This window comes from Aspergillus luchuensis, chromosome 8 (assembly GCF_016861625.1).
Source record: "Aspergillus luchuensis IFO 4308 DNA, chromosome 8, nearly complete sequence".
Lineage (NCBI taxonomy): Eukaryota > Fungi > Ascomycota > Eurotiomycetes > Eurotiales > Aspergillaceae > Aspergillus > Aspergillus luchuensis.
The window spans coordinates 3,047,002-3,074,989 of NC_054856.1; the positions used below are offsets into that span (position 1 = coordinate 3,047,002).

Genomic DNA, 27,988 nt, shown 5'->3' on the forward strand with positions numbered 1-27,988 from the left:
ACGCGATATGTTATTATACACAATGATTACAGGAACTGTAGAAGCGTTTCCAGCATCTCCTTACTATCCTTCTCGCCGGGCTCATCCTCAGAGAGCCCTTCCATTTGCTCTGTTCATTCATTTAGCACAAGATCCAGACGGTATAGAAGGCGTGGGGGCCAGAACTTACCCTGTAAGGTTCGTCTAATCAGTGACAAATCTTCGTCGCGGTCAGCCAGAAGGGACACAATCTTCTTTTTTGCCCCGTCATCTTCGGCCACCAACCAGGCCAAAATGACATCAATAAGCTTTGGGTACTGTTAGTTTGTACTGCAGCAACGGGGTATTCCGGAGAGCAAACCTGTAAAGAAAATAGACCGGCATCGAATCGCCTGGACAACCACTCGGCCGCCATGATCTCTTGTTCCTCTTCCGTGAAGTTCTTTCGTTCTTTCTCGATAGCTTGCTCGACCGGTGTCACTCGTTGGGCATACTCCCGGCGCAACTTGATGAGCTTTTCGATCTTCTCGTAGTCCTTCTCCATAAACTTGGCTAGTGTACGAATCCGTGGTGCGGAACCGCCCGGAAGTAAGCGCAGCAGCGAAGCGAAAATGCCCAGCAGATGCTCGGTCGTTTCATTGTCTTGCTATAGGGGTTTAGCTCTAGCCCATATTCTATGATATCGGTGACACATACCTTCTTTTTGAACATCCCAAATACTGTACTCAAGCATGCTGCTTCAACAAAGCGTTCACATGCAGGAGCGCCTGCCATGCCTCCTAGGGCATGGTCCAGGAGTCGTAGAGCCCGTTGCTTGCTGAACTTGCCCTCCTTCAACATGATTTGCGCAAGCTCAACACCTTCAGCTTCCAGGAATTTTTCCTTGCCGTAATCCTCGTTCACAAGGTAGTTCAAGCTGCCAAACAAGTTCTCCACATATTCCTCTTCGTCGGAATCTTTTTCGGGATCACGCTTGCGGTATGCACTAAGCAATTGCAGGAGAATCTCAACACCATCCAGGCTGACGACCTTCTCCCTGTTCTTGGGAGTTGATTGTAGCAGAATGGCAAGTATTTCTGCTGCATATTGCTGGTTTTGAGTCACTGGCCTTTCCTTCTTCTGTATACGAGCGATAAGCCAAGGTAACAGGTTGGGGTCTTGCCCTATCTTCTCTGCGATGGACGTTTGCGAAGCAATGTTTTCCAAGACGTCTACAATGTAATCAGTATACCTGTCGCGTACTTTATCCGGGATAACTCACTTAGTACGTAGTACACGCCTGCCCTATCGACCTCGGACTCTTCGTCAAGTCGCGAAAGGTTTTGCGCCAAGAGCTCGATAAGTTCGGCATCCAACTGGACCAGTAAGCATTCGTTTAAACAATACTCGGGAACATGTATACCATTGCGTTCACCAAACTGTCCCATTGTTCTTGTTCGGCCTCCACATCTTCATCCGTCAACTCGCCAATGATCTGGATCACATCAATTGCAATATCGGCATTCTCGTGTGAAAGCAGCGACATAAGCGAGCCTACACAGCCCAGCTTTGCGAATTCGCTATATAAATATGAATTCTCGGAGAGGATGGAGAGGCTCTTGATTTCGGTATCGAGATCTGCTTCCGAGGCCATGAATCTAGGTATATCAGCATAATTGTTCATATCAGTATCTACCTTGCGCACACATACTTTTGAGGATCATTTTCAAACTTTCCGCGCAATTCGGCGTTCTTCGAGATTTTCTTTTCGAAGTTGAGGGCGAAACGTCGCAGCCAGGTAACGTCGAACTTCTCTGGCTATAGCTACTTCAGCAAACGAGCCCACGGAGCACAGCGAATAACAATTCCTTACCGCAACATCTGCTTCCTCGTGTTGATCGATATATTGCATAGCCTCCGCCGTTTGACGCTCCATGCCGCCGCCGAAGAAGCGTCCTTCTTCGTCATCTGGGATATCCTCGGCGTCGAAATCGGGAGGTAGTTCAGGACCCGCGTAGCCATCATCCTCGTCGCCCTCATCCTCTACCATGGGCGCCTTTCCTTTTGATTTCACATCACCATCCGCATCTAGTTTAGCAGCTTTGTAGAGCTCGTCTTGGTCGCAAGTCAGCCGCTGTCGGTCAAGTTGGACGTGAAGGAGATGAACGCACTCGGGTCTTTCGCGGAATCTAGTTTGCGCTTGGCACTTGCTGCCGAGGAGGGTTTCTAGATTGTCAGCGCTATTATAACAAGTCACTTCATAGATAGTTTACCTTGAAGAGCTCATCGATGCTCGTCATGGTCGCGGCTTGCGCAGCTGGAGAGGCAGAGCGGAAAAGCACTTCAGACCCAACCACCAACACGGATTTAAATAAGGGCCAATAGAGCAGAGAAAGGCGACTCTGCAGAGGAAATATCGCCTATGAATTGATTGATATAGATGCCTTCTTGCGGACCTCTTTTCGATCAACTGGTCGCGCAGCAGGTCCGAAGAAGATACGGGAACCGCGATAAGCTAAAAGTGCAGCCGCCAAGGACCGAAAGATTTCTCGGAGTTCTCATCATTCCCGGCCTCACCCTGCCATCGACCATCGTCATTCTCGCTGTCAATACACCCTTTTATCTCAAGGACATCACCTATCCTACATCTTTAATACATCTTCAAAATGGTTCCCAGACAGCGTGTCGTCTCTGGCCGTCAGCAGAAGAGCTTCTTCAGCACTGCCTATGACGAAGTCACCCACCCCGAGAATGCTACCATTGTGAGAAGCGTTCTGGTCTTCGGCGTAAGTTCTCCAATTCTGGCGAGATCTGTACAGGCTGTACAATATCAAGGATGATCTAATACCAATGTGTGTACAGGCCGGCGTCGCTTTCCTCTACAGCAGCCTCAGCGAGCTCCTCCTTCCTCCGTAAGTCGAGACTCGATCCCATCCATCGCAGTCACTGGAATGAATTTCGGCAATCGAGAAACTATTACTGACGGAAGAAGTATGTAAACGGATCTTCGCACGTTCGTCCGCATGTCCCTATGATCTGAAATTATCGGCTGTCTCGAAGGGTCGTTGATGTCGATCACGAAACGCGGACAAAATTTCCTACTTCTTCCTCTGAATTCGATTCTAATGAATACGTGTATTATACTGTGTGCTTCATGGGCATATATGGGCTTCAACGTTATGTGGCTAGGCTTGTCATCCGGGTCCGTGAAGGATCAACATTATGTGGCGTTGGAATAGATATGATCTCCGGAACATTTCCCGGTCTCTCCTCCGCATAATTGCATATGCTTTACAGGGCTTTTGCTCTGTAGTTGTCTTATTTCTTCATATCTCATCGCTGGTCAGGTAACTCAGGGCCTTTGTAGATGGTCGCATTTGTGAATGTCGATTGAACAGTCAGTAGCGGTGGTTCCAGTGTAATGTTATGGCTTTTGAATGAAGGACATGCTCGTGGTGGGAGCCGAACAAAGATGTAGTCGTAAGCCAAGTATATCAATTGATGGGATATTCAGCAATCATTCGCCGGTGAGGTGGGCTCCTCTTTTCTGCAGAATGCAATGCTATAAAATGGCAATGCCAAGACTTATAGTCGCCCTGTTGAATGTATTTAGTCCGAAGAAACAACACCAGTGAGCAGTCAAATGCCTGAGGCATCAAGGCGGCAATATGACCGCCGGGGCGCTAAGACGAAGTTCTGGGCAGCGAGTATCTTCCATTCAACATCGCTCCACTCAATAGTACCCAACAATCCAGCGTATCAGCGAATAAACTCTCTCCTATAACAGGGCTTATTTAAGCGGCTAGCATTTGATATGCTATCAAATTGGCGGGGAAGCCCGCAATAGTCCCCACATCCGGCCGGGTCCCGAACACCGCCTTCTTTAGTGCTGGGGGGAAGACAGTCCATGGCTGTCTATTACCAACCAACCCCGGACGGAAGACACGGCAACGATAGGCAACTGCTAACTTCCGACCCTCTCATGCTGAATGTGATCTCCTGCACAGCTGCCAATGCCGTTGGCTTTGCTTTTTTACTAGCATGTTGACCGCCAAGCGCAAGCCGTCAAGTGCGGACTTGGGAGATGATAGGCCCGTGGCGAAGAGAAGTAACAGCCTGAGCCACAATGCTCATGCGCCTTGGTTGCAAGACTCCAGACCTTCTCGGGGCTGGCGGACTCTGGGAGATCGTGGGGTACGGACTTCGCTGCCTCTAGAAAATATGGTCTCGACTGTGCGGGATCTCATTGACCCTGATTTCGACCCTCTTATTGCTCTTCTAGACGATGAGCCGCGCTTCTTAAAGCCTCTCCCGTCTCGCATACCGCCAGAAGACCTAGAATTCTTGCGATTTCGGGAGGCTTTGTCGATCCCAGAGAGCGGTCTGCGGAATGAGCTGCTGCGATGCTATATCAAATGGGTGCATAGCTTCATGCCGGTCTTGAATCTACAGGAATTCCTCCGATGCGTCGCGGAAAATGACCCCAACGGTAATATTAGTCTCCTGCTGTTTCAAGCAGTCATGTTCGTGGCGACAGCCTTCATCGACCTGCATCATTTGCAGGCCGCTGGGTATGCCACTCGGAAAATTGCCCGTAATGTTTTCTTTACGCGATTAAGGGTATGTCTCGCTTGATAGTTCATCCGTGTCTTTAGCTAACCAGTCAATATAGCTCCTCTATTCACTTGACTGCGAAGATGATCGTATAGTCATACTGCAAACTCTACTACTTATGACTTATTGGTCTGACCATCAAAATAATCCGCAAAGAGATATCTGGGACTGGATTGGTGTCTGCAATATACATGCACATTCGATCGGATTAAATAGAGACCCTTCATCATCGACCGATATGGACCCGAGGATTAAAAGGCTGAGAACCCGAATTTGGTGGAGCTTGTACTCGCGAGACCGTCTCATTGCGATGGGGCTAAGACGCCCGACCCAGGTGAACGAAGGGACAAGCAATGTCCCCATGTTGAAGCTCGAAGACTTTGACTTCGAGCCGTTCCACCCTAGCGTGATTGAGAAGTTCCGCTGTCGTCAGCTGGAAGATGTTACTCACCAAAAGCGTCTGGCAACCATGTTCATCGAAAAGGCCAAACTATGCCAATGCATCGGACGGGTTTTGTTCGCTCAGTATACCCCATCACAGTGTCAATTTGGCGTGACAACACGAACTACCATCAGCCTAATTCCTCGACAGGCATCAGAATCGGAGTTAGCACGATGCAGTCAGCGGTTGGAATCATGGTTGAGTGCACTACCCAAAGACGCACAATTCATTCCTGCATCAAGGACAAACTTCCACGATGGAGAAGACGTCCTTCTCCTCCACGGTGCCATGGTACGAATGCTGTATCATGCGACCACAAGCGCGCTGCATCGTCCTTGGGCCTTCACGCCCAACAAGGATCAGTCCAAAGCACGCAGGGAGTTAATTCAAACTGCGCAAACAAAGATGCATGACGCCGCAGTCGGTATCACACATATCATCCAAGGTCTCAATCAGCTAAACCTCACGCGGTTCCTTCCCCAATCCGGTGTGACCGTCATCATCCCAGCCGCTGTGGCTCATCTGGCAAACTCCTCATCTGGCAATCCCGCCACCCGAGAATCCAGCATCTACAACTTTCAGCGCTGCATCCAAGTGCTGCAAGGCCTTAGAGACATCTACCCTGCAGCAGACATGGAGGTCGCAAACATCGAAGCGGCAGTTAAGCTCCAGTCGGACAGCGCAAACACCTTCCTCCGAATCATGCAATATACCAACAACTCCGGTTCTATACCACAAGGCCAGTCACCAGAACAAGCACGAAAGCAAAGCACCATCTCAAACCCGCACACCATAGCATCAGCAGAAGACCGAACCTCTAACCACTGGACGCCTCCCCGAGACGACCCCGACCCAACCAACAACCACAAACAACCCGGACCTCATCATTCAGCCAGTCCAACCAAGCAACAACTACAACAGCAGCGCACACCACCCAAACGCCACAGCAGCACAACTAACCCACCCCCAATGTTCAACAGCAACCCCTCCTCCACCACCAACAACAAAATTAACAATCCCACCAACCCCCTCCCCAAACAAGCCGAACCCACCCCACCCAACGACTTCGACGACGATCCCATATCCAACTTCCTCAACGACAACAACAACAACCCCACCATCTCCCCCCGAAACACCCATTCCCAATCCAATCCCACCTTGGACCAACCCTCCGACCAATTCCCCTTCGACTTCGACCTCGACCTCGACTCCTTCGCCGCCGACTTCCCGCCCCAAACCCAACCACCCACCAACCTCAACCCCACCTCTACTACTTCCCACCCCGACGCCTCCCCAGACCTCGACATAGATTGGGCCAGTGAGCTCCTCAGATGGACTGGACCTGGTCCGGAAGACGCATTAACCAATAACAATGATCTGTTCTCGCCGTTTGCGCCGACTCATAATGTTGTCAGTACGCCCGGGCAGAGGTCTATGAGCCATGTGACTGGGGATATTACGGGGGATTTGGATCGGGATTTGGGGTTTGTTCCGTCTGATGAGGAGATGTTTTAGCTTTTGACATTTGGATGTGGTGTGTTGGGAATGGTTTTGTGTTCAGTGTAAATATATATAAATAGTTTACTTAGTCGCGGAAGTGGTGCGTGCGTATGGATAGACGCGCCCTGTAAATATATCTTCGGTGCTTGCCCTCAGGCAGTTCCGTCCTAATTACTACTAGTAAACCATAGTATTGAGACTTATAAATGAGGAATGGTACACTATTAATACAACTACTACTGGGTCAATACCATTGTCCATTTCTCTAACCCTCTTCTCGTATAGTCTAGATAGTACCAGTAGTACCCATGACTAACTATAAAACAATGCTTAACATGACTTGGAAAAAATAGATAAATAAAAGACTCATCGCTCGCCCTGTACATTAGCCACCATATATGCGAGCTGGAAATCGTTGGAAATTGAATCTAGATGACTTGCGTCTTAACTGACTATAGATATGAGATCAATGAATATGGTTGGTCGATGACTCGCACTACTTGCGAGCCCAGCGGTTGCTTTCATCGCCCTCTTCCCATTGGTGCTCAATGTAGCCAAGCTTCTTCTTGACACTTTGTACGGTCTCCTTGTCACCTGTGTTCTTGCCCATGTTGTCGCTTAGCTTGACGGCTGGGCGGCCGTTAGCGGTGGCGATCTTGATAACGATGTTGAGCGGCTTGGATTTTTGGCCGTCGGATTTATTCGTGAAGTCGTCTGTGAGAATCTTGTTAGTTCATAATTTTCGGGGAGATATTGGGGTAGGTCCCTGTATAGTACGGGTATATGGGTAAAACGTACTAGTAAAGAAAGTTCCGACACCGAAGACAGGCTTAAAACCGGCTTCTTCGGCGATCACCTTGTATTCAAGGCAGTGCTCGATGTCTAATGAATCGGAAAAGACAATGGTCTTCGGGTCCTTGACTCCCTCTCTGTCGTAGAAGTCCCGCACCATCTTCACAAAGTATGTGGGGTCGCCAGAGTCCTGGCGGACGCCGGTGTAGACCTGGGCGTAGGTCTTGTTGGCGTGTTCGCCTTGCGCATCGTTGACCAAAGGAGCCGAGATTGGGGGTTTGGTAGTAGCCTCGCTCTGTACTGCGGACTCTGTCGTGGTGCCGGGTCCGGAGGCGGTCGTGGAGACTGCGCCGACACCTGCACTGGTGAAAGCAGGAATGGGTTTGCGGAAAGCGTCAAGGAAGGCGGGCGTGCCGAATGTGTCGGTGAGTGCAACACCCAGGACCTGATATGCGTTAGTTACTGGGGCCCGGACAATCCTAGGGCTGCGAACTTACTCCTTCACCAAAGCAACCAAGCCAGTAGCGCAGGGCCATCTCGTTCGCGTTCTCGTAGTCGTCCGTGATGGCAGCGATGGTCATGTACCATTCATGGGCCACAGTGCCCACAGGCGCCACTCCGTACTTCATGGCAAAGTGGACGTTACTTGTGCCGGTAAACACTCCCTTCCATCCTTGCTTCTTTCCTTCCTCCGCAGCCTGCATCAATCCCTGCATGACCAGATCGTGGGTGTGGTAATCGCGCCGTCTTCGAGAGCCGAACTCGGAAAATATGCAACCATTCTCCAACAGCGCACATCCTTTCCGGAATGCCTTGTCCTCCTGACAGCTGTAGTCCCAGTCCTTATCGGTGAACATGAAGTAGGCCTGACTTGTCAGAGCCAGCAGCGGGATCTCATACAAGATCGTTTCGACCCACAAACCCTTGATGACGTAGTTGACGTTGCCGAGATCATCCTCGCTGCCAGTATCCTGCTCCGGCGTAAAGTGAATCTCGATCTGTTCTGACGGCTTGAGCTTGAGGTTGGTCAGGTAGTCCAGGTAAGCGTTGTTGAAGTAGGGGCACCATTTCTTTAGGAACTCGATCTCCTCAGTCGTGACTCGGATATTTGCAATCGCTGATAACGATCATTATCAGACTAATTCAGATATCCGACACACAGTCAATTTACATACCATCCATCTGTGCCAGAAGCCATTTGTAAGCACCCCGCGTTAACTTCATATCCGGGGTGCGATTTGTGAAACCATATGTGACATCTACATTCAAGAGAATGGTTAGCCTGGCCCACCGAGCTTTCGAGAGCTATATCGGCGTCTTACAAACATCTGGGAAGTACTTGAGGACGGCGCATTGCATCGTCAATTTGTACAGATCCGTATCAAGCAACGAGAAAATACCCTCCGGGAGCGGAGGGGTATTATTTTGAGCCATGACGAGGTAGATTGGACCACACCGCGAGTGAAGGATAGAGCGCAGGAAGGAATTCCAAGCGAGGGACCGGAAGACAGGGACCAAAGGCGCGAGATAAGGAACAAGCAGGCAGACGAATTCGGAGGAAAGTACTCAGAAGAGAAATCTCCCATTGCGTCTCTGCGCGGGGGAATCACCGACTGCCTGACGCCGTTTGCACTGTTTGCACACTGGCTTTCGTCATCAGCAAATCGCCGGCTCACATCTTTTCTCTATATTGTGATCTCTAAATCTGATAGGGTTTGCTTTAACAGGACATTCTGGAGTCAATGCAAGAAGTACTTTCGAGATGGGATGTCATGGGTGGCGTTGGTTGTGCGCATTTCTTCATCCTCGCAGGAACCCCTCAGGGAACCCCTCCGTCTGGGTCTAGACTGACTGCATCCCACATGCACCATGCCAAGTCTGCAGGGTACGGATATCAAGATATAACTGAGTCAATTACAGAATATACATGTGTATATCAGAGCAATTATAGCTATGAGAGATATGACTTCCGCCAGAAACACTGGACATACGGTACAGCGTAGTTGCCGCCAGAGTTGTAAGGCAGAAGTACCCCGCCCGTTTGCATAGACTGTGGCTGGAGCATGGCTTGATTTGATGAACAAAAAGGGATATGAAGGATCCGCCAGGTACTCCGAATATGTATATGAAGCTTAAGCCATTCCACAACTTAGTGAGCTACAAAAGCTTTGACAGCCAAGAGTCACCACACCTTTGGGTCTGACAGTTAGGATCGCCAATCTGTGGCTTGACTGTGTTGACTGTGGCTGAGACTCCGGGCCCGGAACATTCTAGATCCGGCAATCCTGTCGCTCCCTCCCTTCGGCGTCCCGTCGTTATCCCCGATCAATGCCTCTCAGCGCCACCATCTCAGCCTGTACATACTCATTATCGATTCCATCCGTTACGACATCGCGCCGAGTTACCGAATAGCCTGCAGCGGGCTGCGTCGCATTCTACACCTTGTTCAACGCGCATCCGGTCACACCCCGAAGGGCCCCCGATAGCCGCATCATATCAAGGCCCGATTCATATCGGGAACAACGACCAGTGAACGCGCAACATGTCGCAGGCTCAGGACGACCCGGCGGCAGTTTTGGAACTTTTCGTCCACGATGTGGCGAACCTTCCAGCTGAAATTAACCATCTGATGGAAGAAATCCAGGCCAAGGACAAGATCATCCAAGAATGCCGCACGACCATCAACTCCCGCGACACCAGTCTCCAGAAATTCATCCGCTTAAACGGCAGCTTGACGCCCAACCCGAAAGAAGAGCAGTACGGCAAAGCCATAATACAGAACCTTGACAAGTCGCAACAGCTGCAAGATGAAAAGATCCAACTGAGCGAGAAAGCATGTGTTCTGCTGGACCGACATATCAGAAAACTGGACATCGCCATCCACAAGCTACAGAGTAACGGCATGCTCTCGAACGACCCTCCTATTCCCTCCCTCTTCAACAACAAAGACCAATACCGCGACCCTCCCAAGATCTTCTTCCCCGATTTTACCGTCGAAAACTCCTCCTTTCCCTCTCCTCTCAATGGCACCTCCGCGAACGCCAATGTCATATTAGGCGCCACCCAGAAACTCAACTCCCTGGGCCGAAACGCCGCCGCACTCGCTCTGAACTCCCCGACTGCAGCGCGAAGCTCCGCCCCAGCAACACCCTCGGGAACGATCCACTTCCAACGACAACAACGAGAATCCTCCGCCGGCGCAGTGGAAAACAAGCGCCGGCGCCTCAACGCTTCACTCGGAACACTCCCCGCAGCCTCGTCCAACCTCCGACAATCGTCTCTCGGCCCCGGTACACCCAAAGCCGGAACCCCTGCGTCAAGCCGAGCCTGCAGCGCAGGACCGCGCTCAACAGCCTCCACCAAGAAAGCCGTAACCAAGAAAGTGGCCCCGCACCAACAACTCAAGAAGATCAAGGCCTCCGGACTCAACGGAAAGCACACGAAGCGATCATCCAGCGCAAGCGGCCGTCTCAAAGTCAGCGGGACAAAACAATCCCCATCCGCTGCCGGAGGCGACGAAGACGAGGACGACTCCATGCTCAGCAGTGCCGATATCTCGGATTCCGAGAACGCCGACGAGGGTAGAAGAGACGAAGACATGGAAGACGAGGAAGAAGACGAAGGCAATGAAGATACCAAGGTGTATTGTACGTGTCGCAGTGTCAGCCATGGAGATATGGTTGCATGCGACAACGACAACTGCGAGTTTGAGTGGTTCCATTGGAAGTGTGTGGGCTTGACGAGAGAACCTGTTGGGAAGTGGTTCTGTCCGCAGTGTTCGGCGAAATTGCAGGCTTAGTTTGGTTCATATAGTTATACCCCCCTTTCTCTTTTGTCTCTGTCAGGTGTATCATTATAATGACTATATAGGATGTTATGACGGCGTTTATCTTTGCAGTTCGAATCAATTCAGGATGCATTCGACTTCTGATTCAGGTCTTATATTACTAAGTAGTGGTTTACCAGGCGCGAGCAAGCAGGTAGTAGTAATTGTAATAGTAGTTCTTTTCATCCAATAATAAACCACAACAGCCCATCCAAACAACCGATAGTACTATATACTACACCAGGAGAACAACAGTTCAACAAAAACCCAAAATACTAGTTAGTAGTATATAGTAAATAGCTAATAAGTAGCACCAGGGAATTGTCAAACGGACATCCATCCATCCATCCATCCATCCAACCAATCAACTCAATCCCTTCCTTCAGTTCCCTTCCCACCCCTGCCCATGTCGCTTTTCCATCCTTTATTTCTTTCCTAGATAAAAGAAACTATAATAAAAGCCCTAGAAAATTCTTTTGTTTTTAAGTTGCCCACATTGAGAAAAGAAGACCGTTGTTCCATGGCCGAGATCCCAATATCAGACGTGAACGCCATCGCTATGCAAACAAACATCATCTGGCGCATGCTGCGCTAATTGTATACAGGAATTGAGTGTGTGTGAGTGAGTATGAGGTGATAATGATGTGTGAGGTAGATAATAAAGGAATAAAAATCAAAATCCGAGGGCCTTTTCGAGCCAGGGGTCAAAGTATTCACAGCTCTCGGGACTGACAGCTCCGCCGGGAGCGCAGAGCTTGAAAACCGGACAGTTGCCGCAGGGTGCTTCGGTCATGCCGTTCTTGACTAGCCTGTCGTCGATGCCTGCGTCGTCGGTCCGGGGCTTGCGCGCCTGTTGGGATTTGACTTGTTCGGGGTTCTTGACGGATTTGTAGAATTCGCCGTTGTTCAGGGATACTAGCTTGTTGTCGTAGCAGAGCATCTCCAGGAGCTGCGTGATACTCTCTTCGCCCAGGCGGACAGGTGTGATGCCACTCTCGTTCACGGCGGCTGTTAATTGAGGTATGGTGGGGTAGCCCTGATACCCGGCTGGGAAGGGGAGGTATTCCTTTGGAGCGCCTTCTTGCTTGACAGCTACACCTCCGTCCGCGGTCTTCATGCGTTTGTTTCGAGGACCGTCCGAGGAGGGGGCCTCGTACCAACTTTTCCGGCTCACGGAGTACTCGATAAAGCCGGCGACGCTGTTGATGAAGTTCTCGTCCAACACTCCGTCGGTAAACCAGGCTCCTCCAGTCACGTCCTCACTTGGGGCGAGGTTCGCCAACATGTACATCTTCCGGCTGGGGAATTTGACATTGTGAACGCTTTTGATGTAGCTTTTCGTTTCCAGGGACTTGAGGCAGCGATCGAGAATGGATTTGTGGAGGTTGGTGCGGTTGCCAATTGCGCGGACCCAGATACCGGATCGTCCTGTCGAATGGATGACATTGTAGACTAAACTCTCGTCGGGGCTTAGGTCTCGAAGTCTAAGCAGGAGGGTTAGTGGGGAGAGTTCCTAATTCAAGTTCTCATCACTAGGAATAGCCCTACTTTTCAGCATCATCCCGCGAAATAATCTTCCAGGCTAAGCGGTCATTTTTGCCCTGGAGAAGCCGAAAGAGCTTCTGGTTGACGAGTGACTGGGCGCAGCTCAAGAGAAGGGCGAGGTCATTCTTGGGGACAATGTTCAGACCCAAAAGATCTTGCTGATAGAACAGATGATCGGAAGGGAACTGGTTGACGCAGGCGTCGTAAAGTCGAGAGGCCAGTTCGTTGACCGAACTGCCTGACGGCCCCGCGGAAGCCATTTTCACGACGACGATTGTAGTGGAGTCGTTAACAGGAAACTATCACCGGACGGGCTCGTGAAGGGGCATGATCAAGAATGCATCCCAGGTCGGACGGTCGCTGCAGAAGCCGGGACAAAGCAATGCCCGGGGAGTTGGCAGGGAAAGCAGGCGCAAAGTTGACGGTCGTCGAGAGGGAGAATCGAGTTTCGCAGGCCGAAAAGAAGATGTTTTTGGCGGCTTTTCTTTCTCTTTGGGTTTAGCGGGGGAGTCACTTTGGCCCGGAAGGGTTTAGGGCCAGTCCTAGCTTTGACAGCCTGTGTCTGCCTTGTAGCCTTGCAGCCTTGCAGCCTTACTGCCTCATGATGTGTGCTGTGGCCTCAGGCTGGAACCCTGTCTCTCGGAAATTTCGAGAAGCTCCCGGCAAAAGAGAAGAAGCTCCGGTTTAACTGATCTGCCCGGTCCAGCTGCCCCCGTCTCTCACTTATTTCCCCAACTCACCACCACACTTCCATCCTTCCGCTTCTACATCATATACCCCTTGGAAGTTATACAGCATGGCTGACGCTCTGAAAGCTGAAGGCAACAAGGCCTTCTCCGCAAAGGACTATGCTACTGCGGTGTATGTATCTTTCTCCCCCGGTTTACCCCGCTTGCAAAAAGGTCTGGGAGGATCGAAGCCATGAACCGCAGCTGATTGGCCTATAGTGAAAAGTTCACCCAAGCTATCGAAATCGAGCCCTCAAACCACATTCTCTACTCCAACCGCTCGGCTGTCTACTCTGCGCAATCCCAATACGAGAAGGCTCTCGAGGATGCCAACAAAGCTACGGATCTCAAGGCGGACTGGTCGAAGGGATGGCTCCGCAAGGGTGCCGCTTACCGTGGTCTAGGCGACCTCTGTAAGTTGAGAGATTTAGTGCGGTGAGACTGTATCTGGGTTACTAATGCGTATGTAGTGGCTGCCCACGATGCGTACGAAGAGGCCCTCAAGCTCGAGCCTACCAACGAACAGGCCAAGACCGGTTTCAATGCTGTCAAGAGGGCTATCGAGGCCGAGGCCACGGCCGACGGTGTTACTGGTGACCCTATGGGAGGACTCGGTGGTATCTTCAACGACCCTCAGATGTATCAGAAGCTTGCCAGCAACCCCAAGACCTCCCCGCTCTTGGCCGACGCCGACTTCATGGCCAAGCTCCAGCGCATTCAGCAGAACCCGAACAGCGTTGGTCAGGAGATTCAAGACCCTCGCTTCTTGCAGGTCATGAGTGTGTTGCTGGGCATTGACATGAGCTTCGGCGCTCCCCCGGAGGGCGCTAGCTCTGCCGGTGCTGCCCCCGAGGCTGAGGAGGATGTGCCCATGCCTGATGCTCGCCCTGCCGCTGCTGAGAAGAAGGAACCTGAACCGGCACCCGAGCCCGAGGCTGAGCCCGAGGACGAGGAGGCGATCGCGAAGAAGAAGGCCCAGGAAGCTGCTGATGCCGAGAAGAAGATTGGTAACGACTTCTACAAGAAGAAGCAGTTCGATGAGGCTATTGAGCACTACAACAAGGCCTGGGAGCTGCACAAGGACATTACGTACCTCAACAACCTTGGTGCTGCCAAGTTCGAGAAGGGTGACCTTCAGGGCGCCATCGAGACCTGCCAGAAGGCCGTCGAGGAGGGCCGTGAGCTCCGTGCCGACTTCAAGGCCCTTGCCAAGTAAGATACCTGTGCGTGCGATTACCGACGCGGTTACTAATTCGGATATCTACAGGGCTTTCGGAAGAATCGGTACTGCACACGAGAAGCTGGGCGACCTTGCTCAGGCCATCGAGTACTACCACAAGTCGCTCACTGAGCACCGCACACCCGATGTCCTGACTAAGCTGCGCAACGCCGAGAAGGCCAAGGCCAAGGCCGAGAAGGAGGCCTACATTGACCCCGCCGAGGCCGAGAAGGCCCGTGAACTGGGACAGAAGAAGTTCCAGGAGGCTGACTGGCCTGGTGCCGTCGAGGCCTTCTCTGAGATGGTCAAGCGGGCGCCCGAGGACCCCCGCGGTTACTCCAACCGTGCTGCCGCCCTCATCAAGCTGATGGCCTTCCCTCAGGCCGTTCAGGACTGCGACGAGGCCACCAAGCGTGACCCCAAGTTCATCCGCGCCTACATGCGCAAGGCTCAGGCCTTGATCGCCATGAAGGAGTACAACAAGGCTCTGGATGCCTGCACGGAAGCTTCCGAGCACGATGATGGCACCCACGCTCGTGAGATCGACCAGCAGCAGCAGAAGTGCCTGGAGGCTCAGTTCAGCGCCCGTGCCGGCGAGACCGAGCAGCAGACCATGGAGAGAATCCAGAACGACCCCGAGGTAAGTCATGACCATAACCAGAGAGCTTGCAGGATGTCTCGACTAACTCTTCCTAGATCATGTCCATCCTCCAAGACCCTGTCATGCAGAGCATTCTGCAACAGGCCAAGAGCGACCCTGCCGCTCTGCAGGAGCACATGAAGAATGCCCAGGTGCGGATGAAGATCCAGAAGCTGATGGCGGCTGGTGTCATCCGTCTGGGACGGTGAGGAGCGAGCAGTATAAATGAAAGCCCACACATTCCTAGTAATGCAAATGAAGAAAAAGCGGACTGGATTGGCACGGCGATTAATTGATGTCTTTGTTTTTTACGGCGATTACGATGCATGTGTTTCTAGTGACATGAGATGACATCCGAATTGATTATATATCAGTTGCAAGTTGCAACGTTTGCTAAGACCCGACTAGTAGTAGTCTACCTAGAAAGTAAACCCCCACCCTAGCTTGAGCGTTACTAATTAAAGACAGTAAGTAGTACCTTGTGACGGCGATGACCGAGGTACAATATAGTAAGTAGTAGACCGCCACGCCACATGCCTGCTCCCTCGCTTAATACTACAGCGAAGCCACATCAAGATTGCAGACAGGCTTTTCTGGATCCAGATCTGGCTTTAGATCCGAATCGGATAGCCGATATCCGTTCCAGTGATCAATTCAGAGCAGTATCCTCTACTTAACAGATGGTGGTGGGTAATCCCCGATCCCCGACGCGATCCAAATTCGAACCACTTTTTCTTCCTTTTTCAGCGCACTCCAGCCACAACACCACACCACATCACACTAACCCATATCTTACGTTTGCCGACATAAGCTAAAGGCAGAAGAGATAGAATAACTCCGTAGATATCAATTCCGACTCTTCGGATGAAATCTATTCTTCACATTCAATTAGGTGCAGTGTACTACTATAGGCAAGATAATAACTACGAATGTACTCTGTACCTACTTTCTAATAAATTCCCCAGCCACCTCCTCCCTCTCCATCGACACTTCTTCCAATGGTTGAGTTTATCCAGAGAGTAAATTCCGCGGTAGGCGAAACCTCGGACATAAGTGGTAGTTAGTCTACTAAGCTTGGTAACCCCACTGTTCGTTCCGAAGAAGCCAGCCTCAGTTCCAGTTTTCAGTTTTCAGTTCCCAGCCACTCGTGAATTAAACCTCAAAAGGATTAACTTAATTTGAGTTTCGTATTTGTTGGGTTGGTTTTAATGAGTGCGTCGTCATCGGGTAGCTTTCATACCAGATAGATAGATAGATAATTTAGATAGATAGTATACAAAAATTGTTGGCTCTTTGTAAGCAAATAAATAGTAGTACAGTAGTAGTAGTAGTAGTGGTGGTGGTGGTATATCTCCTTTATCTCCAATCGGACCCGAAAGGAATCGACTGATATCCACTACGTAGTCACCAATGTAGTAGTATGTGGGACAAATCCGCAGTGAGATTACATTGTGGCAAATTCGTTTTTTCTTTTCTTTTTTTCTCCGCCCATCCGTTCATCCATCAAGTCTGGGTCCGTGCCGTTTTTTGTTCATCGTTCGTTCGTTCCTGCTGTGGTACGTACGTAGTACTTTTTTCAATTTTTACTGGGCAGCGGTCTGCCCACTTCTTCATTCCCTCTTTGGGTATGTGTGTGTGGCTGGTGAGAAGGAGAAAGGGAAATCCGCTGGGCTGAGCTGTAGCTACTAGCTAGTACAATGTGGTTAGTCAGGTTTAATCATTGTGGAAGTCATTTCCGGATTGTTTGCTTTGCTTGTTTGTTTGTTAGTTGGGAATGTGGATGTAGATGTGGATGTGGATTAGGGTTGGGATTTCGTTTGGGAGGGGGGTTGTAGTGCATGATAATTATCATATTATTTGTTTGTGAGTAAGTACTACGGAGTTACACTTATTGAGGGTGGCATCCTGTGTACTGTGTAGGTGGTGAGATTTGCATTACAGCCAAGTAGATAGGCCGATCGATGGTGTTGTGGTGGATTCCCGACACGGGCTGACAACAGTTAGTAGTTAAAAAAGAGAAGTGAAATGAGAAAATTGCAGATCCGTTGGAACAAAACAACTTTCATGTCAAAGTTTTATCTAACTAACCGACTGCTTCTTTTTTCTTTTCTCAATTCAGATTGGATCTACGATGATTGCGTAGACAGGGTACAAGGGTTTGTTTCAATTTTTTTTTTCTTTTTTTCGAGGTTGCTTTATTTTCTTTTCTTTTTGTTCCTGATTTATAATTGTATTATTTTGGTTTGCTGTAAGAGATAATAATAAATACCAAGTGTGAATTGTGAAAGCGCTGTAGCCTGCCTGCATTATTATGTATCAGATTTGTTTTTTTCTTATTGTTGCAGCCTTGGAAAGGATGATGGGATAAATGGACAGTTCATTGCATGCCACGTGTAACAACACCTTGCCACTATTACTGCATGGGATAACGATGTTAGCGCTGATGATGATTAGAGGTTATACTTGACTAGGAAGGGGTTACGCATGCAGTGTAAACTTGGAAGGGAATCAATCCTAGTACTCTTAGTAGTTTAGTACTACTATTGTCGTTCTTTGGATATCGTAGTAGTACTCCTTACTAAAGATAAGAGGGGGTATGGACCTTAGGGCTACCAACCAAAGTTGCAGTTAATATTCTCAGGTCAGAATTGACGAATAAGAACGAGCATGACTCGTGGCATTGGGACTGTAGTTAATATGTGCTGGTCAACACTAAGCCCTGGGAGGGTTAGAATTCCGGCTCTAGGATGGTTAGTTAGCGAAGAAAGCCAAACCAAAGCCCGAAAGTAACTGCGAGAGAGAGAACTTCGGAAATCAGAGGCAGAGGAACCCGCAATTGTGGCGGAAAACCAAGAAGGGGGGAGGAAGAGGAGAGGAGAGAAAATCCCCATCGGTGGCGGTGCAGGGCACAATCCATAATGCCAATAGATCGTAGACCGGCGCCCACTAGTCGATGGTCCGCTGCTTGACAGGATATCCATGGTAGATGGCGTTTCGGATCGTGCACTCTCGGCGGAGATACTTCTTGTTGTTCGTGTAGATAATTAACTGGGTGAAACTGAAGAATTTCTTTGATTGTTTGTTATCTCCCGATTGAATCGGGGAAAAAGATGGAATATGTCACTACCATCTGTATATAGTAGTACTTTTGTAAATAGTTGGAGATCTCCTGATCGGTTAGTACTTAGGGAGGAGTGAGACGGCGTACCGGGAATCTGGAAGGGGGCAGATGTGGGGAGAAAGGGCTCACAGTAATGCAGATGCTGCCTCCACGAGAATTGGTCGCCTTGGATGCGATCGGCAGCCGTTCCCTTCTCGAAGATCCTCTCTCTTTTTATTTTCTCGTCTTTGCTTTTTTTGGTGCTCTTGATGTCATGGCCACATCTGCCGCACAGATATTAATATTAATTCCTTTTCTTTTATTATTAAATGAAAACTGTCACAATTGAATCCAGGTTTCGCATCCCGAGTGGTACCGACATTAGGTCGTGCAGCCGTCACCGTTTCGAGTCCCTACAGTACTACTATGTGATATGATATGATGATATATCCCACCTAGGCAATAATAATAATAAAATAAATCGGAATTGCTGAAAGAGTCGAAATTTGTCTGGATCGACCAAGAATAGCAAAGTGGCCTTCACCAGCCACGATTCCTTTTCCCTTTCCTCTTTTTCCCTGACGCAAGTGGCTAGAAAGTTGCTGTGACTTTTGCGAAACTCAATCCACTCACTCTCTTCCATCGTCCCGATCGATCATCTTCTCGTTTGTCTCCTCGGTATCCCCTTCCCTTCTTCCTCTTCCCCCCGTTTCCTCCTCATTACTACGTATTTTTTCCCATTTCACCTCCCTTTCCCTACTCTCCTCCCCCATCATCATCATCATCCGGCTTTAACCTTCAGGTAAGTAAAGCTTGTTTCCCGCTTCTCTCCCTCCTTTCCCATTCCTACTCCTATCCCCATCCTACTACTACCTTCCATTTGCCCCCGACCATCCCCGACATTTCTCCCATCCATAGCTTTCCCGGAGCTGCCGTGCCTGAGCCACCTCCCCGCTGCGGAGGCCTTCCACCGTCCCACGGCAAGGCAACCATCCAAACACTAAGCGCCAGCAATCTATCCACTTCCTTCGGCGTGGTCCCTCAACTCCTCTATCCTTACCCACTTTTTTTTCTTCGCTCCCTCTCTGTGTCCTTTGTAGTACCTTTGCTCGTCTCACATCCTTATTACTCGAACTTCCCCTCCCCCTCCCCCTTTGCGATTTCCCCTCACCTACCATCACCACCCACCAAACGAATAGGGGAAAAGGCAAGTTCCATTGACCGGATCATTCAGGTTGTACCGGTTGGGGATTTGTAGTAGGTGAATTTTCACCCGAGGCTCGCACCCTCTTCCTCAACCCCCTCAGAGCCATGGCGTCGCAAGACGTAGAGGGCAGCAAGGCCGAATTGAAGCAGCAGGGCGCCATTGAGGTCGCCCAGCAGGCCTCCCAGGACCCCCAGTCCCATCTCCGGGCCGAAGCTGTCGAAAAGGCTCTGGTCGAGGAGACCCGAAAGGCTGGCGTCCCGGCCTATCAATTCGATCCCGATGCATCCCCGGACGACAAGGCTGCCGCAGCAAGAGCCGTAGGTTCTCACCGAGATTGACGGAGTGTGTCGCGTGGGCATCTGTGAGCTGATAAGAGCTTCTTTGCTATCTAGCGTCTCCCCCCGGGCTTTCATCATGAACATAAACCGAAAGGTGTGGCTGTCGTGACCGACAAAGTAAGCTTCATACCCAAATCATTGCATTTTTCTGTTCTGCTTTTTACCCCAGAGAATTATCGCTAAGCACTGTTGGCCTACTATAGGACGACGGCACCCCTGATCAGTACGACCTACCCCCTCCGAGATCCGCCACCGACCTCCTACAGGAAAAAGCCGACGAGGCCTCGGCTGCTCCAAATGGTGAAGCTCCTGTCGAAGAAGACATGCGCTGGGCTCGCGACCGGACCGGTTGGGCCCCGCAGTTTGAACACCAACCAACACAGGAAGAAAAGGAGGAAGGCACACTCCTGGATCACCAGACGTTCCTGGAGGGAAGACTGGATGACAAGTTCTTTGGAGGTGAGGAGATCTGCAGCTCTTAGCCGCTCGAGGGGAAACTGACCTGACTGCTTAGATTGGTACCACAACGCTGGTGTCATCGTGTTCGCCTGTCTCTCGTCATGGGTTATCGCAGTTCTAGGCGGAGGTTTGGCCTGGATCTTCATTGTCATGGCCGCTTGTAGTACGTACTACCGCACGTCCATTCGCCGCGTCCGCCGCAACTTCCGAGACGATGTGAACCGTGAAATGGCCAAGCAGCGCCTGGAAACCGACACCGAGAGTCTGGAATGGATCAACAGCTTTTTGGTCAAGTTCTGGCCTATCTACGCTCCCGTCCTCTGTGATACGATCATCAACTCGGTTGATCAGGTCCTGAGTACCTCCACCCCGGCAATGATCGACAACCTGCGCCTGAAGACTTTCGTGCTCGGTTCTAAGCCGCCGCGTTTGGAGCACGTCAAGACATACCCCAAGACCGAGGTCGACACCGTCATCATGGACTGGAAGTTCAGTTTCACGCCCAACGACACTATGGATTTGACTGCCCGCCAGCTGAAGAACAAGATCAACCCCAAGGTTGTTCTGGAAGTCCGACTGGGTAAAGGTCTGGTCAGCAAGGGTCTCGATGTTATCGTCGAAGACATGGCTTGCACCGGTTTGATGCGCGTCAAGGTTAAGCTGCAAATCCCGTTCCCTCATATCGAGCGAGTGGATGTGTGCTTCATGGAACCCCCTGAGATCGACTATGTCTGCAAACCCCTTGGTGGTGATACCCTCGGTTTTGACATCAACTTCATCCCTGGTCTGGAGACTTTCATCAAGGATCAGATTCACAGCAATCTGCGCCCGATGATGTACGCTCCGAATGTCTTCCCGGTTGAAATCGCCAAGATGCTGGCTGGCAACGCGATAGACCAAGCCATTGGTGTCGTTGCTGTCACTCTGCACGGCGCTCGCCAGCTCAAGAACCCTGACGCGTTTGCCGGTACCCCTGATCCGTATGCGGTTGTCTCTTTGAACAATCGGGTTGAACTGGGTCGCACCAAGACCATCAACGATACCGACAGCCCCAGGTGGAACGAAACGATCTATGTTATCATTACGTCCTTTGCTGAGTCTTTGAACATTACCCCGTATGATTGGAACGAGTTCCGCAAGGACAAGGAATTGGGAGCTGCCACCTTCCCTCTGGAGAGGCTCGAACAGCAGGCCGAACACGAGGGTCTCTACCTGGAAGTCATGGCAGGCGGAAGATCTCGCGGTGCGATTCATGCGGATATTCGGTTCTTCCCTGTCTTGGAGGGAACCCAGCTTGAAAATGGTCAGACTCAACCGCCCCCGGAAATGAACACCGGTATCGCTCGTTTCGTCGTGGAGCAGGCTAAGGACTTGGACGCATCGAAGAGTATGGTTGGCCAGCTCAACCCTTACGGTGTCCTCCTCTTGAACGGCAAGGAAATCCACATCACGAAGAAGCTGAAGCGCACGAACAACCCTATCTTCCAGAATGCCTCCAAGGAATTCCTGGTCACTGACAGGAAGAGTGCCCGTCTCGGTCTTGTCATCAAGGATGATCGTGACCTTGGCAGGGACCCGGTCATCGGTACCTACCAGATCAAGATGAACGACATGCTCAAGATGATGGAGAAGGGCCAGCAATGGTTCCATCTGAACGGTGCTAAGTCGGGCCGTGCCAAGCTGATTCTGGACTGGAAGCCTGTTGCACTGGCTGGAATTGCGGGAGGCTCCGGCTATGTTGATCCCATTGGTGTCATGCGTTTCCACTTCAAGAGTGCAAGTGATCTTCGGAACTTGGAAGCCTTCGGTGCTTCCGACCCATACGCAAGAGTTTTGCTCTCTGGTTACCAGAAAGCACGGACTGTCACTTTCAGGAATAACCTTAACCCCGAATGGGACGAGGTGGTCTACGTTCCCGTCCACAGCCCCCAGGAGAAGATTACTCTGGAGGTCATGGATGAGGAAACCATCAATGACGATCGTACACTGGGTTCTGTTGATCTTCGTGTTTCCGACTACGTCCGGGAGAACGAGGAAGGCGGATATGAGGTTGACGATGAAAGGCAGCTTATTTCCAGTCCTCTGCGCAGCGGCCGCTCTCAGAAGGGTACTTTGAACTACACCGTTGCCTTCTACCCGTCCATTCCCGTGGTCAACCCCGAGGATGAGGAGAAGGAGGAAGAGAATCTCAATGGCGATGCGGAGGGAGCCGAGTTGTCGCGGAAGAGCACCGATTCCAAGCGTGTGGGCGGCCATTCCAAGACTGCTAGCGTGGACTCCAAGGCGACCACTGCTCTTAATGGAACTTCTCCGAATGGTGTTACCCCCGAGGCTCAGAGCAGTCGCGCAAGCCTGGACACGAACGGCACTCGGCCGCAAACTGCTAAGGACTCGGAAACTATGTCGGTTAAATCGATCAAGGAGGTGCCCAAGACCTATATCTCTGCGGAGGATCTTACCAAATACGGTGCGTTTGCTTCGATGCCCTCCAGCTCTGTGCTCAAACTGACTCCGTTACAGAATCTGGTTTCATCGTGTTCAACGTGCATGAAGTCCAGCTCTCTCGCCCCAACGTTCAGGTGGAAGTGCTCATGGATGATTACATGTTCCCTGCCTACTCTTCGCCCAAGGTCCGCAGCAAGACGGCCAAGATCGACGATGGTACGTGCCCTTCCAGAATATTGTTGTTACTCAGCTAATGATGTATTGTAGTTGGCGATGCTTTTGTTCGTGAACTCGAATTCTCCAAGATTACTCTCCGGATCATCGACAAGAACAACACCAAGGATGAGAGCGATGACCACACGGTTGCTAAGCTGACTGGAGATACCCTTACCACTCTGCAGCGCATCTTGGTAAGGCCCCTCTCTCCTGACTGATTGTCATTCGGCTAACATGAAGCAGTATACTCCCACCGACCTTACCCTTCGCTCTGCTCAGGGAGAAGTGAGCAAGGTTACCGTTAGTGCCCGGTATATCCCTGTCACCATGAAGCTCGACCCGACTGAGAGTATCAACAACATGGGAACCCTGGTGGTGCACTTCCTGGACGCTGCCGACCTGCCGTCTGCTGATCGGAACGGCTTCAGTGATCCGTACTGCAAGTTCCGTCTCAACGACAAGGAAGTCTTCAAGACCAAGGTGCAGAAGAAGACGTTGCATCCGGCATGGAATGAAATGGTTGAGACCGATATCAAATCTCGGATCAATAGCACTTGCCGGGTTGATGTGTATGACTGGGATTTCGGTGACAAGGCCGACTACTTGGGTGGTACCCACTTCGACATTACCTCGCTGACTCCGTTTGAGTCGAAGGAGATTAGTCTCCCGCTTGACGGGAAGTCGGGTGCGATTCGCCTGAAGCTTCTCTTTAAGCCCTCGTACGTGGTTCGCTCACGTCAGGGATCGTCTACGTTCGCTGGTACTTTCGCCACTCCCGGCAAGATTGTCGGTGCTCCTGTCAAGGGTGTCGGCTTCGTTGGTGGCAACGTGATCAAGGGTGCGTCCTTCCTCAAGCACGAAGGGTCCTCTTTCCTGAAGAATGGCATCATGGGACGATTCCGTGGAGACGATGGGTCTAGCGTGCATGAGGCCGAGGAGGAGACTCCTGCTCCCCTTGCTCCTGCGGCCATCTTGGTCGAAGGAGAGACTCCTCCCGCCTCGGCGACCACCAACAACTTGCAGCACTCCCGCAGTCGTAGCGTTGCGTCTCACTACGGCGACCGCCTTGGAGTTGCTGGTAAGGGCGAGACGGGAACGGCCACTATCTCGGTCGTTTCTGCGTCCGGATACCCTCCCAACGCCAACGTGCGAGTCTTCATTAAGGCCATCGGTCCCAAGGGCGCCAAGGAGGTCCTGAAGAGTAAGGCTATCAAGTCTGGCGGCGGTCCTGTTTACTACGACCCGTCGCATGAAACGTGCCGCGTGCACAACACGACGGCCGATGCCCAATACCAAGTGCGGGTGGTTGACCATTCCACCTTTGGCTCGGACGGGCAGCTGGGCGAGGCACTCTTCTTCGTGGATGACCAGGGCTCTGTGGCCGGTCAAGACAAGCAGGTCAAGATTGGCACCGGCACGGTCACCCTGCGCAGCAGCTTTGCGATGTCCGAGAATAACCTTCGTCCGGGCACGGCTAACTCCAACAATGATGGAGCCTCGGAGGTGATGGACAGCCCGGACTCTAAGAAGACGGGTCGCCGCAGCTTCCTCAGCAAGCGGAGTGTCAGCGGAGCTTGATTCATGCTGATCCGTGATTATATGCCATTGACGACTTCACTGTATATTTCTATTTCCACTTTTTGACATTGACTCTGTTACTTGTATTGTTTTCCCCCCCCTTAACATCCACCACCGTTGTCTTTTTTGATTCGCTTAACGTGACGAGATGAGATGTGATATCCATGGGGTTTGTTCGAGTTAGCGTAGTGTTGCTTGGATACCGCCGAATTGGGCGGCTGACAATCAGAAAATTTGCTACGATGGGTTGAGACCAGTGATTGTAGGGTAATGTATGTAGATATTATTGATCCAACTTTACCCTGAAGGTATTAACTATCCTACGGAGTAGTTCTGACTTTAACCCGATTCACCGCCCAGTTCAAAGAAACTAGTAGTAACTCTAAACCATCGTATCGTTGCATCGTGGCTGGATCGGCTATTGATACCCTCCGTACGGAGGAGTAGTAGTCGACGGAATAATCTGACCGACACTTCCATACAGAGAGCGGGATAACCAGCAGGTGCTTGAGCCTCTTCTCATCATTGGAGGAGCTGCTGAAGACGTAAGACAAGACATCCATCTGATGGGTCTCGACCTGAGGGCCCAACTAACTATTCCCCCCTCCTGACTGAGAGAGAATGAATGAACTGGCACCCATCCATCCCCACTACCACCATCATTTCTCGTCCCATCCACCTCGGAACTCAATCCTACTTTTAAGGCGACTAATAAAAGTAACCTGCTAACTAGGTCTAAATACTTGGTGGTATACCTAGCTAGTTAGTTAGTTACTTAGTGGGTTAGCATGATTTTTCTAGTCGTTTCGATTACGATCTGGCCAGTCATTCATACTAACCACAAAAGTAGACTACGTACCCCTAAAATAACCTGTCTTGCTTGCTGGCTGGTCTTAGTTTGTCTCGGCCTTAAGTTAGTAATTAGATAGTACTTACTTACTTACTTACCTACGGGCCTTTCCGAAAGGTGATCGGGCGGCGGATCTTTGCCGAGATTTCTTCTCTCTAACGTAGTCCGGAGGAGGAGGAATGATTGTGGGTTTGCCAGGTGTTCATACTACCATCTTGGTAGTATCTATTACTTGAGGTCAGGTTTACTACTCAGTGTAGGTGTAGGTAGGGTTGGGTTCGGTTGGACTTCCATACATACATGTACATACATCATCATCATCATACTCCGTATACCGTCAGTTCAATCTCTAGAAGGGTAGTGAGATGGGAAGGGGCGAATCTTCTTGCAGAGCTACAAGGATAGCTAGCTAGCTAACTAGCTATTAGACTAGTCCGCACTTGCATCAAGGAAACCAGACATAAGTAACATACATGCAGATTGGTTTGGTTATTTTTTTCCCTTCTTCTTTAGCGTGGATGGTCTTAGCTTTCGTGGCGCGAGTCATCTTTTCGGGGATGCGTAGTCCGGAGAATTACCCACTTAGTTGTATACTAGTATACTAGTTAGTAGCTATTAGATAGATACTACGACTGGGACTTGGTTTTTGGGGGAGGAGGTGATTAAGGGGGGGCGTAGTTCATAAGTTATACACAGTTTCTTTTTACTCCGTAGTTTGCATAGCTAAAGTTATTAGGGGGGGGAGGATAGCAGTTGGTAGTAGAAGGTAGAAAGGAGGAGGGGTAAAAAGCTGGTGGATGGATGGATTATGATTAGAAATGAAATTAGACTTATTGGGTAACTATCTATGTGCCTAAAGTAAGTCAAATTTTCTCAGTTAGTTTCACTTCAAGATTTCCATTCTTGTAGGGAGTACTAGTTAGTAGTAGTAGTATATGTAGGTTGGTAGTAAATTGGGTGGCAAGAATGACAACGAAATACTACTAGCTGCATGGCATATTGACAGCGGTTCGTTGGGAGTGGATCAATGGGAATTCCATGGTAATGGAATCAATCTCTGTTGCTGTCTGAACGTTAGTTATACTTTCAATGTATCTCCGTAGCTAGGGCATGACTGCTTTTGCAGGAGATTATGATGTGTATTATCGGTGGTATTATTTTTTATCCTCAGGCCAAGAAAGAGGGGCACTTGCATGATACTTTCCTAGTTATTGTACTTACAGTAGTTACAGAGTATCTATCTATCTATCTACGTACTAAGTAGAATGATCTCTCTCCCGTTCATATTCGGCGTAATGATATTCTTAGCTATTGTTTCAGGAGGTGTTGCTTGTTAATCTCCAACATTAAGAGGGGCAAAGACACCTGCGGTGACGAGGACAAAGTGGGGCAGGCATGGAATAGTATTTATTGAACCCTGAAAAAAAAGGGGGCACTGATGGGGAGGGGGGGAGGGAGGTCTAGAAGGGAAAGAAAGGGAGGGAGATATTCCAAACTGTCAGATGATGAGCTGCGTTGCGATCGGCCCGGGTTGGCATGTTGCTATGCAGGTAATCAATGCAGCAAGTTTATACCCTACCCCTCTTTCCATATTTTATGAGGGTTTGGCTGTAAGTTGTTGGGTATACAGAAAGGAAAGAAGAAGAAGGGGGAGGAATAATAACATTATTATTATTATTTCTGTTGTGCGGAATATGACCATGGTTTGGGATCTGATTCACACACCCGGTTATCGAAAAAGGGAGAGAGAACGACAGAAAGAGAGTGATGGAAGAGGATCAAAGGTCTCAGATATCAAGTAATTCATTTCAACTTGCTGGCCAGACGGCGGATTCCGGGTCCAAAAAGCTGCTAAGAATAACTTACTGGCTGGCCTACCAAGGAAATAAATATTTCTTCGGGGTGGGAATGTTGGGCTGCCCACCCACCATCCCCTCCCGACTGTTTTCGTCTTGTACCGTAATTTCCCTCCCGGTTGGGCCTGCTTGCCACCAGATGTTTATGGTTATGACGCTGTATGAAACGGTACCTGACGCAGCCCCTGCTGGGTTGGATGCTCCCCACTTTTTATTTTTTCTGGTTTATTTTTCCCAGAAAAGGCAGATGGGATGGATTTCAATCGTCATCGTATTATTATTTATCATTTATGATTTAGGTGTCCAATCTTTCCCTCATCCATCTGTTTCCCCCCCTCCCTCCATCCAGAAGTCTAGAATAATTTTAAAAATAAAAATAATAATAGTAGTGATCTAGTACGGAGTAGTAAGTAATTAATTAAATATATCTTGGGAGGGACCCCCGTCGCGCTGCTGCTTATCATCTTGCTGGCTTCTTCTCTGGCTTCTCTTTTTCTTCTCTTCTCTCCCCCATTCTCCATCCAATCCCTCTCTCTATCTCTCCTCAATTGCTTCTTCCTTCTCTCTTCCCCCCTCCATCTTCCCCTCCATCACCTTCTCTCTACCACACAACTCTACTTACTGCTGCTCCCATCGTGCCTGGTATGTGTTCTATCCTCTTCTGCTTCCCCTCTG

The 27,988-nt window shown here is 50.2% G+C and overlaps 9 protein-coding genes across 9 annotated transcripts; 5 read left to right on the forward strand and 4 right to left on the reverse strand.

The window, feature by feature from the left end:
- Positions 1–26: 26 nt before the first annotated feature.
- AKAW2_81041A (beta-catenin-like protein 1) lies at positions 27–2,258 on the reverse strand (the record flags this gene model as incomplete). Its single annotated transcript, XM_041682129.1, has 10 exons — positions 27–109; positions 170–287; positions 341–625; positions 676–1,190; positions 1,241–1,334; positions 1,382–1,616; positions 1,670–1,776; positions 1,832–2,073; positions 2,130–2,184; positions 2,232–2,258. 10 exons carry the CDS (start codon positions 2,256–2,258, stop codon positions 27–29), a joined length of 1,761 nt encoding a protein of 586 aa, XP_041549002.1.
- Positions 2,259–2,624: 366 nt separating this feature from the next.
- Positions 2,625–2,957, forward strand: AKAW2_81042S (putative TOM core complex subunit Tom6; the record flags this gene model as incomplete). Its single annotated transcript, XM_041682130.1, has 3 exons — positions 2,625–2,744; positions 2,821–2,870; positions 2,951–2,957. 3 exons carry the CDS (start codon positions 2,625–2,627, stop codon positions 2,955–2,957), a joined length of 177 nt encoding a protein of 58 aa, XP_041549003.1.
- A 1,042-nt stretch (positions 2,958–3,999) lies between these two features.
- Positions 4,000–6,529, forward strand: AKAW2_81043S (transcription factor domain-containing protein; the record flags this gene model as incomplete). Its single annotated transcript, XM_041682131.1, has 2 exons — positions 4,000–4,578; positions 4,631–6,529. 2 exons carry the CDS (start codon positions 4,000–4,002, stop codon positions 6,527–6,529), a joined length of 2,478 nt encoding a protein of 825 aa, XP_041549004.1.
- Positions 6,530–7,010: 481 nt separating this feature from the next.
- Positions 7,011–8,740, reverse strand: NPT1 (nicotinate phosphoribosyltransferase; the record flags this gene model as incomplete). Its single annotated transcript, XM_041682132.1, has 5 exons — positions 7,011–7,228; positions 7,313–7,751; positions 7,804–8,423; positions 8,482–8,565; positions 8,629–8,740. 5 exons carry the CDS (start codon positions 8,738–8,740, stop codon positions 7,011–7,013), a joined length of 1,473 nt encoding a protein of 490 aa, XP_041549005.1.
- A 1,108-nt stretch (positions 8,741–9,848) lies between these two features.
- On the forward strand, positions 9,849–11,105 carry YNG2 (putative PHD finger domain protein; the record flags this gene model as incomplete). Its single annotated transcript, XM_041682133.1, has 1 exon — positions 9,849–11,105. The coding sequence occupies one exon, from the start codon at positions 9,849–9,851 to the stop codon at positions 11,103–11,105; it is 1,257 nt and encodes a 418-aa protein (XP_041549006.1).
- Positions 9,860–10,906, reverse strand: AKAW2_81046A (uncharacterized protein; the record flags this gene model as incomplete). The annotated part of the gene is made up of 1 exon (XM_041682135.1): positions 9,860–10,906. The coding sequence occupies one exon, from the start codon at positions 10,904–10,906 to the stop codon at positions 9,860–9,862; it is 1,047 nt and encodes a 348-aa protein (XP_041549007.1).
- Positions 11,106–11,805: 700 nt separating the features above from the next.
- RPC34 (RPC34 RNA polymerase subunit family protein) lies at positions 11,806–12,937 on the reverse strand (the record flags this gene model as incomplete). The annotated part of the gene is made up of 2 exons (XM_041682136.1): positions 11,806–12,616; positions 12,681–12,937. The coding sequence occupies 2 exons, from the start codon at positions 12,935–12,937 to the stop codon at positions 11,806–11,808; spliced, it is 1,068 nt and encodes a 355-aa protein (XP_041549008.1).
- A 536-nt stretch (positions 12,938–13,473) lies between these two features.
- On the forward strand, positions 13,474–15,473 carry sti1 (Hsp90 cochaperone STI1; the record flags this gene model as incomplete). The annotated part of the gene is made up of 5 exons (XM_041682137.1): positions 13,474–13,538; positions 13,625–13,818; positions 13,876–14,617; positions 14,673–15,264; positions 15,321–15,473. 5 exons carry the CDS (start codon positions 13,474–13,476, stop codon positions 15,471–15,473), a joined length of 1,746 nt encoding a protein of 581 aa, XP_041549009.1.
- Positions 15,474–19,675: 4,202 nt separating this feature from the next.
- On the forward strand, positions 19,676–24,607 carry AKAW2_81049S (putative membrane bound C2 domain protein (vp115); the record flags this gene model as incomplete). Its single annotated transcript, XM_041682138.1, has 7 exons — positions 19,676–19,888; positions 19,964–20,026; positions 20,113–20,368; positions 20,424–22,835; positions 22,889–23,029; positions 23,081–23,223; positions 23,273–24,607. 7 exons carry the CDS (start codon positions 19,676–19,678, stop codon positions 24,605–24,607), a joined length of 4,563 nt encoding a protein of 1,520 aa, XP_041549010.1.
- Between the last annotated feature and the right edge of the window lie 3,381 nt (positions 24,608–27,988).